Source organism: Hypanus sabinus, chromosome 21 (genome assembly GCF_030144855.1).
Source record: "Hypanus sabinus isolate sHypSab1 chromosome 21, sHypSab1.hap1, whole genome shotgun sequence".
NCBI lineage: Eukaryota > Metazoa > Chordata > Chondrichthyes > Myliobatiformes > Dasyatidae > Hypanus > Hypanus sabinus.
Window position 1 is genome coordinate 53,706,423 of NC_082726.1, and position 14,228 is coordinate 53,720,650.

A 14,228-nucleotide genomic window follows, 5' to 3' on the forward strand; every position below is an offset into this window, starting at 1 on the left:
TGGATAGACACTATCTGTTCTCAGCCATATAATTTTCGAAAAGAAGAAAAGTAAGAGAGAAAAGATATATTCAAAAACAATAACGGACTAGATGAGCCAATAGTTAGGAAGGCTGCCTTATCCCTGGGCTGACAGTGGGAAGACTGCATGTTTAAACTATAATACACCCACTCAGCAAAACTGCATGAGACAAAATTAATGACAACCCCTGCTGCTTAATAAAATGCAGTCTTTCAGCATACCCAACTGCTTTACAAGACAGCTGCACAGAACAGGCTGAGAGCCTTGCTGTTCTGCAGTAAATTTAAAATGAAAACAGTTTTCTAAAGGCCTCCAAGAGTACAGTCACCTTTGAACTAAGAAACTAATGAAGTAACATGTCACTTCACCTCCCTTGCGTTCTGGGATATCTGAACATTTAAACCCATTGTTTGGGATTGCTGTGATGTTCCACTTGACACCAAAGTAGTCAAGTGCCTTTAGTGCTTGGGCTGAATCATCGCCCAGTTTGATAAAAGCAGCACATTTAAAATAAGACCACACTTTGTTTGACCCACAGTAAAATTATCAGTGCTGTACCTTAAAACAGGACAGATTGGGTTGTTCCCTAGTTTCCATTTTTTGGATGCTTTTGGTGTTAAAGAAACATCACAGAATCCTATTGCAAAAGCATAACATGAGGAAAGGAGCCATCAAGGAAATAATTTAAGAATCAAAAACACCCACCAAATCAATAATTCTATATGTAGATTCAACATATGGCAAGAATAGCAAAATGCAAACTCTAATGACCTTCAGTTTCCACACTCACGTCACTAAATTCTATGCATTTTCCACACTCACGCTACTAATTTTTTTACATTTTCCACACTCACACAACTAATTTCCATGCATTTTCCATACTCGCACAACTAATTTCTATGCCCCCTCAAGGTTTTGCCTCTGCATTATCCAGAATCTATTTACAAAACCTACCAAGGATTAGGTAAGATAAAGGCCTTATCTCCAGGATAATAAAAAGAGCAAATATACCTTGGAGATTCATTGGACTTGTGCTGAGCCGAGAATGCTGAAAACCTCACTTAAGTTATCCAATTGCCCTACAGTGAGCTTTCAAAGCCTTAGTGGCTTCAATAACTCCAAGCTAATATTATGTAGGTGTTGGCACAGTGGCGTTGTCAGTTGAAAGGATACCCTGTTTGGGAACTGTGACGAGCAGCTATGCAGATGAATCATGGGGAGGTAGAGCACGGAAACGCCCTTTCAGCCTGTGGGAGCCACCAGGGAAACCTTACACTGATCCTATACGAACCTCGTTTTATTCTCTTCATAAGCTCCCCAGATTCTACCACTCACCTGCACACAGGGATCAGTTATAGCCAAGCCGAATATTTTTTTTTGAGACGTGGGATAAAATGGAACATTTTGAGGAAAATCCACATGGTCACAGAGAGAACATAGAAACTCCACCCAGGCATAGCACTGGGGATGAGGATGTGTATGTGAAGGCTCTGTTTGCTACCATTTTCCTACCAACTTATCATCTCACTGAATACCACACTATCATGTTTTTTTCTCATTCATTACTAAAAATACCTACTGCCTCTTTAAACATTTTTTTAAGGTTTGTTGAGGGAATTGTCCAGGTCTTGAAAAATTGAGAGGAAGGTTGCATAAGTGAAAGATCTATTTTGTACCATTTCTGCTCAAATTTCCAGGTCTTTCCAGCATCCTCTGTTCCTCCTTCTAACCTCAGTGTTCAACTCTTTTCCAGAGGTTTTCCACAGGACACCAGTGTTTATTTCCTCATTTCTCTTGGACGTTCCATAACCCTTCCCAAGATCCATCAACACAGGGGAACCATCTACTCTCAGCCCTACACAGGGTCATGAAATGTCAGTCGCAGGCACCGAGAGAAATGCCAATGATGAAGGCAAAGCAAAATAACAAACGTGAATAAGTCTGTAGATACTTAAAGTCGAGAGCAACACACACACACAAAATGCTGAAGGATCTCAGCAGGTCAGGTAGCATCTATGGAAATGAATAAAGAGTTGACCTTTCTTCTGGAGTGAGAAAGAAGGGGGAAGACACCAGAATATAAAGGTGGGGGGAGGAGAAGGAGGACTAGCTAGAAGGTGATAGGTGAAGCCAGGTGGGAGGGAAAAGTAAAGGGCTCAAGAAGAAGGAATCAAGAGGAGAGGAGAGTTGGTCATAGGAAAAAAGGTAGGAAGAGGGGACCTAGGAGGAAATGATAAGAAGAGGTAAAAAGGCAGTGTGGGGAATAGAAGAAGAGGGGAGGCAGATAGGGGAAGAATTTGTTTTACCAGATGGAGAAATCGATATTCATGCCATCAGCTTGGAAGCTACCCAGCTAGATTGTTAGATGTTGCTCCTCCACCCTGAGAGGTGGCCTCCTCTTAGCACAAGCGGAAGCCATGGAATGACATGTCAGAACAGGAACGGGAACAGGAACTAAAATGTTTGGCCCCTGGAAAGTTCCACATTTGTCCTCAACAAAGCGGTCCCCCAATTTATGACAGGCTTCACCAGTGTAGAGGAGACCGCATCGGGAGCACCGGACACAAAATTAAATTTAAACTTGGCGCTTGATCTGGAAGTGGTGGAGTAACATTTCAAGGTATCACTGGATAAACAATGTGATATTGAAAACTATTCCTTTTCATTCTAATTCCATTCCAATCTCTTAGGCCAAATTATATTCTTTCATCTGCATGATGGAGCTGGTAGTATAATTCCACAATTTTGAGTTATTTTTCTTGTTATACTTCATGTAGATTACAAAACTCAACAACTTCTTCTGAGAAACACAATTAAAAGCAAATAAAAGTTTGGGAGCAATTTCCTGTCAGCTTGTTTTGTGACATGCAAAAGCCACAAGATTCACAGAGTTAGATGTCCCAGCTACAAACATCAACAGTGGTTAAATAAATTTGACAATAGATTTTGGAAGAGGCATCCTGCCCAGAATAATCTGGAACCTCGGTCGAAATTCCCCCTTGAATTGGCATTGTAAGAGAAATAGAAATGCCCTGGATATTTATTTAAGCCACTACATTTTCTCAAAACCTATGAACTTACATTTAAATTGTGCACTCATTTTAAAGGTCTTAAGATGTTCTTTCACCCCAGACATACTTTGTTGATCTTTGCACTGATAGGTATTAGTCATCAATCTGCTCTTTTGCTAATATATCAATTTTTCAACTCACATGGTTCTCTCTGTTTGCTATGATCCCAGATTAATATTGTTGGCTAACCACCTCTTCTACTTTCAGCTGAGTTTTTTTCCTTCAAAACAAAGTGATATCCCAAAGGCCATCCATGATTCACTTCTTTCCAACCAAAAGCACAATAACTTTATCTAACCTCCTGCATTCTGTCCCTTAGAATTTTCTCTGTACAACCAATTCCAGTTCATTGCATTTAAAAAAAAAATTCACATGAGGTACATCAAAAACCTCATCTATATTCAACATGCACACAGTGTAATCTGCTGAGCTGTGAGATGGTGGAAGCTGTTGCCTTGAGTATGAGGGGAGCATTGATAACTCTTCGCCCAAGAAGTTGATGGTTGTCATAGTGATTTCTTACATAGACTGGGTCAAGAAAAGGCTCCCTTCACCCAGGGATGCAGTCAGTGCCCAGTCCAACCCAGTCTGCGGTGGGGATTGCCACTCATCATCCATCTGCCATTCTTCTGCCATGCTGGCCATTCCCTCACTAACTCCCTCCCTTCCAAACAGTTGAAATGAGCTGGTCAGTACACTTTACTGGCTTGCAATACCGAACCACTCTCACTAGAAACCTCTCTAGAAAGACAGTCGGGATGAGGCAGAAAAGCTTCAGGCAAGCTCTTTGAAATTTCCACAGCATTGCCTTCAGCAAAGTCACCCTCACTGCCACTCCTGTGCTTCATTCACTCATTTGGATTCACATTGTCAGTCAGTGACTTTGTTCTACCTATCTCCTGACTTCTCTGCCTCTGAAAATTGCATTGTTTTCTCATTCTTATAGCAGTTTTTGAAAGCCAGTTGGACAGGTAAATGGATCAGAGAGGTTTAGAAGGACCTGGGTCAAATGATAGGTATCTTGCTCAGCATACGCAGTCTGGGGTGAAGGGCCAGTTTCCATGGTGTGTGACTCAATGTTGAAAGATTCTGGATCTGTTTCTCGTGTCACGGATGCTGCAGGACCAGCCTGGTGTTCCTAGCAATTTCTCTTTTAAATTCATAGAGCATGACAGTACACTAACAGGCCCTTTGGCCCATCTAATCTGTGCCACACTGCTACTTTGCCTTGACCTTTCAATCTGCACCTGGACCATAGCTTTCTATATCTCTCCCATTGTCGTATTTCTTCTAAATGTTGAATTTGAACCCGTGGCAGCTCAATCCACACTCATACTTCTACCTCTGATGTCTCCACTTGCCAGTAACAACCTTCAGTTCACCACAGTGGCAGTCCTCCTATTTAATGCCAACATTCACTTTTTAAAACCAAACCTTCCAATATCAACCCCTATTTCACCCATTCCCTCTAAAAGGCACATGCTGTATAAAAGTTGAAACAGAATATTAAAATCAATCTAATAATAGAGATTTCATTTTGGAGATCCGATATTTTATGGAATACTGAAAATTCGTTTGCAACTGACTCGTCTGAGGACAAGAAATATATTCAACCTGGATTATTAGCTCTGTTTCTCAGAGCAACACAGCATCTATGGAAGGGAATAAACAGTTGACACTTCGGTCTGAGACCTCAATGAAGGACATTGACTCTTCATCCCCCTCCACCCCCCAAACCCTGCTCCACATAGATTCTGCCTGACCTACTGAGTTCCTCCAGAATTTTGTGTTCATTGCTTTGGATTTCCAGCATCTGCAGAGTCTCTTGTGTTTATCAGCTCTGTTCCTCATCTACTCATACTGCCCAACAGGACACATCTCCACCTACCTGCCTTTTCCCTACTGAATGTTTCCAGTACTCTTTGGTTTAGTCTCAGATTTGCAGCATTCACAGGATTTGTATTTTGAACATATGTTGCTACTAGCTGTATGACTAATATACTTTGTAATGGCTGACACAGAGGAGATGGATCGCACTGTGTGACAGCTGAAAGAAACAATCAGGTAGAACCATAATTAAAGACCCTTCTATTGGAACTAAACACCTTCCTAACTGTAGACTGAACCTGAAGGAAGCACTTACAACACTGTACCCGGATGTGGAATTTATATATTAATTTAGATACTCTCTCATAACATTTTTGGTTGAATGTCTACCAATGTGGACAATTAAAAAGCTGAGATGACAGGAATGTACATCTTCTCAAATTATTTCAAAATCATCCAGGATATTTTTTGCCTGGGAACAAAATTACATTCTGGGAATGTGGGACTTGCTTGGCCTTCACCTTACCACCTTCAGCAGGTTTTAGATATCCCAGAGAACAGTGACGGTTTCATAGTAAAGAGGTGATGTTTTACCAAACCCCCGAGGATGAAGAAGACCATGAAAAGGCGCCCAAGAGTGGTCCTTGCGTAAACATCCCCATATCCGACTGTTGACATGGTGACCATCAGCAAGTAGACACATTCCCAGTAAGTCAGCGGCTGGGAGTTCTGGAAATTTTCCCAAGGATCTCCTGAGTTCTCCACCTGAAAACAACATATGGGAAAGCAAAAGGTAAACACAAGGTTGGAAGGCTTGTGGAGCACATTAGGTGTGAGTGAACTTTGGTACAACTTCAGCGCCACCTAGTGCCTGTCTCCTGACAATGAGCAGACTGCTTCTGGGAAGCTTCCTTGGTTTAAAACTATGCAAATAACACCAACTGCTATTTCTATTCTGTTTACTCTTCTTCTTCAGCAACTTGACAGGGTGGTTGTGGAATTAGTCTTTCCACAATTATCAAGGACGTTGCCAGGACTTGAGGTTATAGGGAAAAGTTGAATTGGTTAGGATTTTATTCCCTGGAGAGTGGGAGAATGAGGGAAGATTTGACAGAGGTATACAAAATGATGAAGGATATTGATAGGATAAGTGCAAGCAGGCCTCTTCCACTGAGGATGAGTGAGACGAGAACTAGCAGTCATAGATAAAGGGTGAAGGGTGAAATGTTTGGCGGGAACGTGAGGGGGAATCTTCACTCAGAGGGTGGTCCGAGTGTGGAATGAGCTGCCAGCAGAAGTGGTGGACCTGAGATCGATGTCAACATTTAGTGAAATTTGGGTGAGTACAATGGTGGGAGGGGTATGGAGGTCTATGGTCTGGGTTGGAGCATCAGAATAAAAGTGCAAAGAAATATTTTCACCTGGTGTGAATCCTTGGGATTCTCCACAAAAGGGCCAGTGAAAGTTCATAGATTCCGAAAGTTCATAGTTAGTTCTCAGACTGATTATATTCATGGCATGTGTTTGGATTTTGTGGACAGGAAGGGATATAGGGTTAGTAAACGAAATTTCTGCTGAGGTAAAAGTTCAGCCATGATCTTACTTATGACATTATCAGCAGGAGGGATGGAACAGCCCTCTCCAGCTTCCATTCCTTATGTTCTCCATCCTAATATTAAGATGGATGCAACTGAAGATTAGTAACCCCCACCTTCACTCCACAATGATTTGGAGCAGACTCAATCAACTAAAGAAAGAAAAATTGTGGACTCTATGAGAGGGAAAGTTTAGATTGATCTTGAAATAGTTAAAAAGATGGAACAACTTCGTGGGCTGAGAGGCCTGTACTGTGCAGTAATGTTCTATGTCATTCTTCATGATGCTCTGACATCATCCAAAATTTCCTTTATTTCTGTCTCTTTGCATTGACCAGTGGTAAAAGTTTGAGTTTTGTGAAGCAGCTGCAGCAGGAGCATTAACAGTTGGGCAAGGTTTAGAACAGGGTTCCCAAGCTTTTTTATGCCGTAGACCCCTACCATTAACCGAAGGGGTCTGTGGATCCCAGGTTTAGAGGGATATAGACCAAATGTTGAGGCAGATGGGAATTTTGGTTTATTTTATTTATTTATTTAGAGATCGAGCTGGAACAGACCCCTTCCAGCCCAGCAACCCACTTATTTAACCCTAGCCTAATCACAGGACAATTTACAACGACCAATTAATCTACTAACCAGACTGTGGGAGGAAACCAGAGCACCCGGTGGAAACCCATGTGGTCACAGGGGATGTAGAAACTCCTTTTAGACAGCTCTAGAAGTGAACTCTGAACTCTGACACCTCGAGCTGTCATAGCGTTCCACTCACTGCTAAGTTACTATAGCCCTCATACTCTGGCTAGAATGGACATGTTGCTATTTCAGTACTTGTTGAGAAACAAGATGTCAAACGTTTAATCCTACGTGGACTCAGGATTCAACGTCTGATGCCTAGTTGCTACACCCAGACCACTTTGCCTCTGATCGGTGAGGCCTGGAACTTATTTTGGCTGTGCAAGATTAGTGGGTCTTGGGATAACAGTGGGACAACTTGTAGTGTGGTCCAGATTAAGCACAGTCTCACTCAAGTAATGCCTTCATTTGCATTAGCACACTTTGGGCAGCTGAGTGATGTGGTTTTCCTGAAACTGAAGCATTAACCCAACAAAAACATGGACTATATGAAGTCAAAGATGGATCTTGTCTACTGATAGATTGTGCAGATCAAGTAACCATGGATAGAAGGCTGCTGGGTGAGATGGAGCTTGTAATTGTGCATCAGCGCACCAAAGCCAGTTACCTGCATCTGGCATCCAAGCAAAATGAGCAATCAAAAAGGTGCGTGATTAATACCAAATGAGAAGCATTGCACCATCTAGAGTAGTGCTCTTCACACTGGGAATATCCTTCTTGGTTTTGGGGAGGATTTACAGAGATGTAACGTGTAGAGCTAAATATTCTGAAGGTCTGTATCCATTTCTATTATATTTCCATGTGATGAGGAAGTTGATCTATTGGAACTATCTGGAGAGTCTACAGGGGAGAACTTCACTATCAGAGAATTCAGACCATAACCTTCCCATTCCAATTCAAGGGATGAAGGAAGAGATTTTTTTTATCCCTAACAATGGAGAGATGAGTTCCATTGTAGGAGGCCACCAAGGTGTTTAAAAGGGAGCTGGATGTTACTTGGAAGAAAGAACTAAAGGAAAACTAGGTTGGAAAGAAAAGACTACAACCACTGATGGAGAGGGCTTGTCAGGTTCCATGACCCCTTCCTGTTAATGACCATACCCTGATTCGTGCTTAGCTTATATTTGTTGTAATAACACTCACAATATAATAATCACCAGGAATTAGTTAGCTCCATCTAATAAAAGTACCCCAGATACTCCTTAAGCATATGACACTGAATCAATTCTATAATTTTAACATTGTTATCTACAAGACTTTTTGGAGCCCCACAATAAAGTCATTACTCTTTAACCAGTTGTGGATATTCATAATTCTCAACAAGACCTCACAATACAGATTATTTACTTATATGTTTGGTGTGGCCCAACAAGGTTGTGCTGCCCAATTACATCTACTAACCTGTACGTCTTTGGAAAGGGGAGAAAACTGGAGCACTTGGAGTAAACCCATACAGTCATGGGGAGAACATCGAAACCCATTACACAGATAACAATAAAATTAAACCTGGGTCACTGGCACAGTAATGGTGTGATGGCAACTGAATAACATGTGATTGTTTCATAGTGTTTGGTCATGTTACTGGATTACCTTGTTTAACTGAGATAGCCTCACATTAAACAGAAGTATGTGTTGGGGACCACTTCAGGTCCAGTGATCACAATGCCATTAGTTTCAATATAATTATGGAGAAGGATAGGTCTGGACCCAGGGTTGAGATTTTTGATTGGACAAAGGCTAACTTTAAGGAGGTGCGAAAGGATTTAGAAAGAGTGGATTGGGACAATTTGTTTTATGGGAAAGATTAAAAGTTTGAGAGAGCCATGGTTTCCAAGGGATATTGGAAACTTGGTTTGTAAAAAGAGAGAGAGCTACAAAAAATATAGGCAGTATGGAGTAAATGAGGTGCTCGAGGAATATAAAGAATGTAAAAAGAATCTTAGGAAAGAAATTAGAAAAGCTAAAAGAAGACATGAGGTTGCTTTGGCAAGTAAGGTGAAAATAAATCTGAAGCGTTTCTACAGTTATATTAATAGCAAAAGGATAGTGAGGGATAAAATTGGTCCCTTAAAGAATCAGAGTGGACAGCTATGTGTGGAGCCAAAAGAGATGGGGGAGATTCTGAATAATTTCTTTTTTTTTGGTATTCACTAAGGAGAAGGATATTGAATTGTGTAAGGTAAGGGAAACAAGTAGGGTAGTTATGAAAACTATGACAATTAAAGAAGAGGAAGTACTGGTGCTTTTAAAGAATATAAAAGTGGATAAGTCTCCAGGTCCTGACAGGATATTCCCTAGGACCTCGAGGGATGTTAGTGTAGAAATAGCAGTGGTTCTGTCAGAAATACTTCAAATGTCATTAGAAACGGGGATGGTGCCGGAGGATTGGTGTATTGCTCATGTGGTTCCATTGTTTAAAAAGGGTTCTAAGAGTAAACCTAGCAATTATATGCCTGTCAGTTTGACGTCAGTGGTGGGTAAATTAATGGAAAGTATTCTTAGAGATGGTATGTATAATTATCTGGATAGACAGGTTCTGATTAGGAACAATCAACATGGATTTGTGCGTGGAAGGTCATGTCTTACATATCTTATTGAATTCTTTGAAGAGGTTACTGGGAAAGTTGATGAGGGTAAAGCAGTGGATGTTGTCTGTATGGACTTCAGTAAGGCCTTTGACAAGGTTTCACACGGAAGGTTAGTTAGGAAGGTTCAATCGTTAGGTATTAATATTGAAGTAGTAAAATGGATTCAACAGTGGCTGGATGGGAGATGCCAGAGAGTAGTGATGGATAACTGTTTGTCACGTTGGAGGCCGGTGACTAGTGGTGTGCCTCAGGGATCTGTACTGAGTCCAATGTTGTTTATCATATACATTAATGATCTGGATGATGGGGTGGTAAATTGGATTAGTAAGTATGCAGATGATACTAAGATAGGTAGTGTTGTGGATAATGAAGTAGGTTTTCAAAGATTGCAGAGAGATTTAGGCCAGTTAGAAGAGTGGGCTGAAAGATGGCAGATGAAGTTTAATGCTGGTAAGTGTGAGGTGCTACATTTTGGTAAGACTAATCAAAATAGGACATACGTGGTAAATGGTAGGGCATTGAGGAATGCAGCAGAACAGAGTGATTTCGGAATAATGGTGCATTGTTCCCTGAGGGTGGAATCTCATGTGGATAGGGTGGTGAAGAAAGCTTTTGGTATGCTGGGCTTTATAAATCAGAGCATTGAGTATAGGAGTTGAGATGTAATGTTAAAATTGTACAAGGCATTGCTGAGGCCAAATTTGGAGTATTGTGTACAGTTCTGGTCACCAAATTATAGGAAAGATGTCAACAAAATAGAGAGAGTGCAGAGGAGATTTACTAGAATGTTACCTGGGTTTCAGGACCTAAGTTATAAAGAAAGGTTGAACAAGTTAGGTCTTTATTCTTTGGAGCATAGAAGGTTGAGGGGGTACTTGATAGAGGTATTTAAAATTATGAAGAGGATAGATAGAGTTGATGTGGATAGGCTTTTTCCATTGAGGGTGGGGGAGATTCAAACAAGAGGACATGAGTTGAGAGTTAGGGGGCAAAAGTTTAAGGGTAATACGAGGGGGAATTTCTTTACTCAGAGAGTGATAGCTGTGTGGAACGAGCTTCCAGTAGAGGTGGTAGAGGCAGGTTCAATATTGTTAATTTAAAGAAATTGGATAGGTATATGGACAGGAAAGGAATGAAGGGTTATGGGCTGAGTGCAGGTCGATGGGACTAGGAGAGGGTGAGCATTCAGCATGGACTAGAAGGGCCAAGATGGCCTGTTTCCATGCTGTAATTGTTATATGGTTATAAGAGAAGTTCCACGATCTCAAGCATCAACCTTAACCACACAACAGAGACAACCCTTACATTCAGTGCCTGATACAATAATTTACTTCAAGTTGGATATTACCCTGTGAGATTTAGTACAAGTATAAAAACTGTAAGGGCCTTACCACTCAAAAATACAAATAACTCATCTGCTTGAAGATTTCGGATCAAGTGAACATTTGACAAACACTTACCAAGTGTATGAAGCCAGCTCCTGTTAGCCATGTGCTTATAAATATAGAGAGTAGATTCACCAACTTGATGGAGTTACTGTTTGAAAGAGAAGAATAAATTCTGAATATTATTGCGTGGGAAAATAATATTAAAGTGAATGTGCATTTTCCGTACTGCCTGGGAGCTCCTGCAATATCGGAAATGTGTGATTCCAGGAGTTTCTGGATATTAAAAGTTTAACAGAAAAGATTAGAATAGAGCAAACCAATGAGACTTGCTTGAATTATTTATTATTTTGTTATAAACAACCAAATTAACTTGCCCCTTCTCTCTGTGATGGAGAAGATTCCTTTTTCTTCAGCCCTTTACTTTTTCAACCTGTCACTTCCCAACTTCTCACTTCACTCTCCCTCCCCCACCCACCTAGCTCCCCATCACCTGGTCTCACCTATCACTTTGTAGCGTGTACTCCTTCAGCTCCCCTCAGCTGCTCATTCTGACTTCTCTCCTCTTCTTTTCCAGGCCTGTTGGAGGGTGTTGTCTGAAACATCAACCATTTATTCCCCTCATAGATGTAGACTAACCTGCTGAGTTCCTTCAGCACTGTGTCTGTGTTGCAGAACATTTGGCAAGCTGGGTGCTAGGGTCCCAGGGAGCTGGGTTTCCTGAGAACTAGTAGGCTGAAGCTCCAGACTGTATACACCAATGTTGGCCTGAAGTGTAGGCTGTTTATTCTTTTCCCTTGATTCTGCCTGACTTGCTGAGCAACTCCAGCATTTTGTGTGTGTTATTCTGGATTTTCAGCATCTGCAGAATCTCTTGTGTTTAAAATTAACTTACTGTTTTCTATAACTGTAGCGGCATGACTGTATTCTAGCTTTCTATGCAATTTCTAATGAAGACAATACATCCAGGATATTCTGCATTCTATATCTGGGCGCTGTGGTAGCACAGCAGTAAACATAGCACTGTTACAGCTCGGGGCGTCAGAGTTCAGAGTTCAATTCCAACACCATCTCGAAGGAATTCTCGCCATGACTGCATGGGTTTTCCCGGTGCTCCGATTATTCCCATCGCCCAAAGATGTACTAGTTAGTACGTTAACTGTTCATTGTAAATTGTCCTATGATTAGGCTAGTGTTAAATAGATGGGTTGCTGGGCAGCGCGGCTTGTTGGGCTGGAAAGGCTGTGCTATATCACTGAATAAATAAATATTCTATATTTGCTTTCACCTATCAACTACCCTGATGGCATCGCAGGTACACAGGGTCTTAAAGAGAGTTTTTGGGACATTAGCCTTCATAAATCAGGACACTGAGTACAGGAGATGGGATGTTATGTTGAGTTTGTATTAAATATTTCACCTTTCACCTTAAGCCTATGACCTGTAGGTTCACTCAACCTGAGGGGAAAAGCCTGCATCTATATCTCCCAGAATTGTACATACCTTGATAAGTTCTCCCCTTACTTCCCTGCACTCTAAGGAATAAAGTCCCAACCTAGTCTACCTTTCCCTATAATTCAGGTCCTCAAGTCCTGGCCAAATTCATTGCAAATTTTCTATGCACTCTTTCAAGTCTATTGATATCTTTTGCGTAGGTAGTGACCAAAACTGCACACAATGCATCAAAAGCTCTATTTACCCATAACCCCACTTTCAAAGAATTATGGATATGTACTACTTTGATGGACTTATGTTTAGAATGATCTTTCTGGAGATGGCATGCAAAACAATGTTTTTCACTGCATCTCAGTACATACGACAATAATAAACCAATGACCAATTCCTTCTTTGTTGGAAACATGCCTCTTCAAGGCAAAGCTTAGACCTGCCTTACATCTGGTAAACGCTCAGGAGTGGGTAAACTCAATTCTCATGAGTGGGGAAACATAAACCATGAGGAGATATGGAGGGACTGATGTGAGTTGCTGAGCTCCCAGAACATGAAGTGGCCCACTGGAAACCCCTTTTGAAAATTGGCACAAATGAAGCTACTGGGGAATGATCTCAGCTTCCTGGGAATACATGGTCACCAAAAGAGATGCTTGTTGAGGATTTGTGATCAGAGTCCAATCATCATCTTTATCCCAGGGTAGAAATGGCAAATAGAGCATATAGCTTCAAGATGAGAGGGGAAACACTTTAAGGAGGTGTGCAGGGTAAGATTCTTTACACCAAGAGCGAGGAATGTCTGGAACTCACTGTGATGGGTAACGAAGTATACAGACACAATAGTGGCATTAAAGAGGCATTTAAGTAGACATAAGAACAGGCAGGGAATGGAGAGACATAGGTTGCATGTAGGTAGAGGATAGATTTAGTTTAATTTGGCATCGAAGTTTTATGCCAAACCCCATGGTCCAATGCTGTACTGTTCCATAAGATAGGATAGATATATAACAAAGCCTTACCAGGCAATAATTGAGATGAAAAAAATTAACCATCATAATCCATGGTGATTTGGAGAATGAAATGCATTACCAGGATTAAGTTGGTAAATTCAGACATTAAAGATAAATTTTTAACTATCATCCATGCCAGAAGGAAAATGATCCTCCTTATCAACTCCTGTTGCCAGGAAGATGTGTCAAAATAACTTGGTGTTCTCCACTTTCAATCAAAGCAATAAAAGCTTGTCCCAGAATAGATGAGCAGCCTGCTCAAGCTGAATTTTTTTTATTTATGTGGAGATAGACCCTTCTGACCTAATGAGCTCACACTGCCCAACCACACCCGTGTAACCTACCAATCTGTATATCTTTGGAATGAGTGAGAAAGCCAGAGCAACCAAAGGAAATCCACGTGGTCATGGGGAGAATGTACAAGCTCCTTACAGACATATACCAGTGGAAGGTTTCTTCTGTTCTTATGAAGGTGGGCATTTTAAACCAGATCTCAAATTGATTTTAAATTTAAAAAATAATCTTTGCCCTGAAATGTTACTCGGTCAAAGCAGGACCAGACCATAGAAAAATGTGCTTATTCCTACTTGTCTTATTGCATTAACTTCAGTGTAAACTCTTGCTCCAGACTTATGAATGCATAATACCA

At 41.0% G+C, this 14,228-nt stretch overlaps 1 protein-coding gene across 6 annotated transcripts in view; it reads right to left on the reverse strand.

Moving 5' to 3' along the window:
• The window catches only part of kcnma1a (potassium large conductance calcium-activated channel, subfamily M, alpha member 1a), a 924,908-nt gene that overhangs the window by 305,989 nt on the left and 604,691 nt on the right, over window positions 1-14,228 (reverse strand). For all 6 annotated transcript variants that reach the window (XM_059946553.1, XM_059946552.1, XM_059946549.1 and 3 more), the window contains 2 exons: window positions 11,196-11,271; window positions 5,514-5,684 (listed from right to left, as the gene is read on the reverse strand). In XM_059946553.1, coding sequence (XP_059802536.1) covers window positions 5,514-5,684; window positions 11,196-11,271 — 247 coding nt within the window. The remainder of the gene's footprint in view (window positions 1-5,513; window positions 5,685-11,195; window positions 11,272-14,228) is intronic.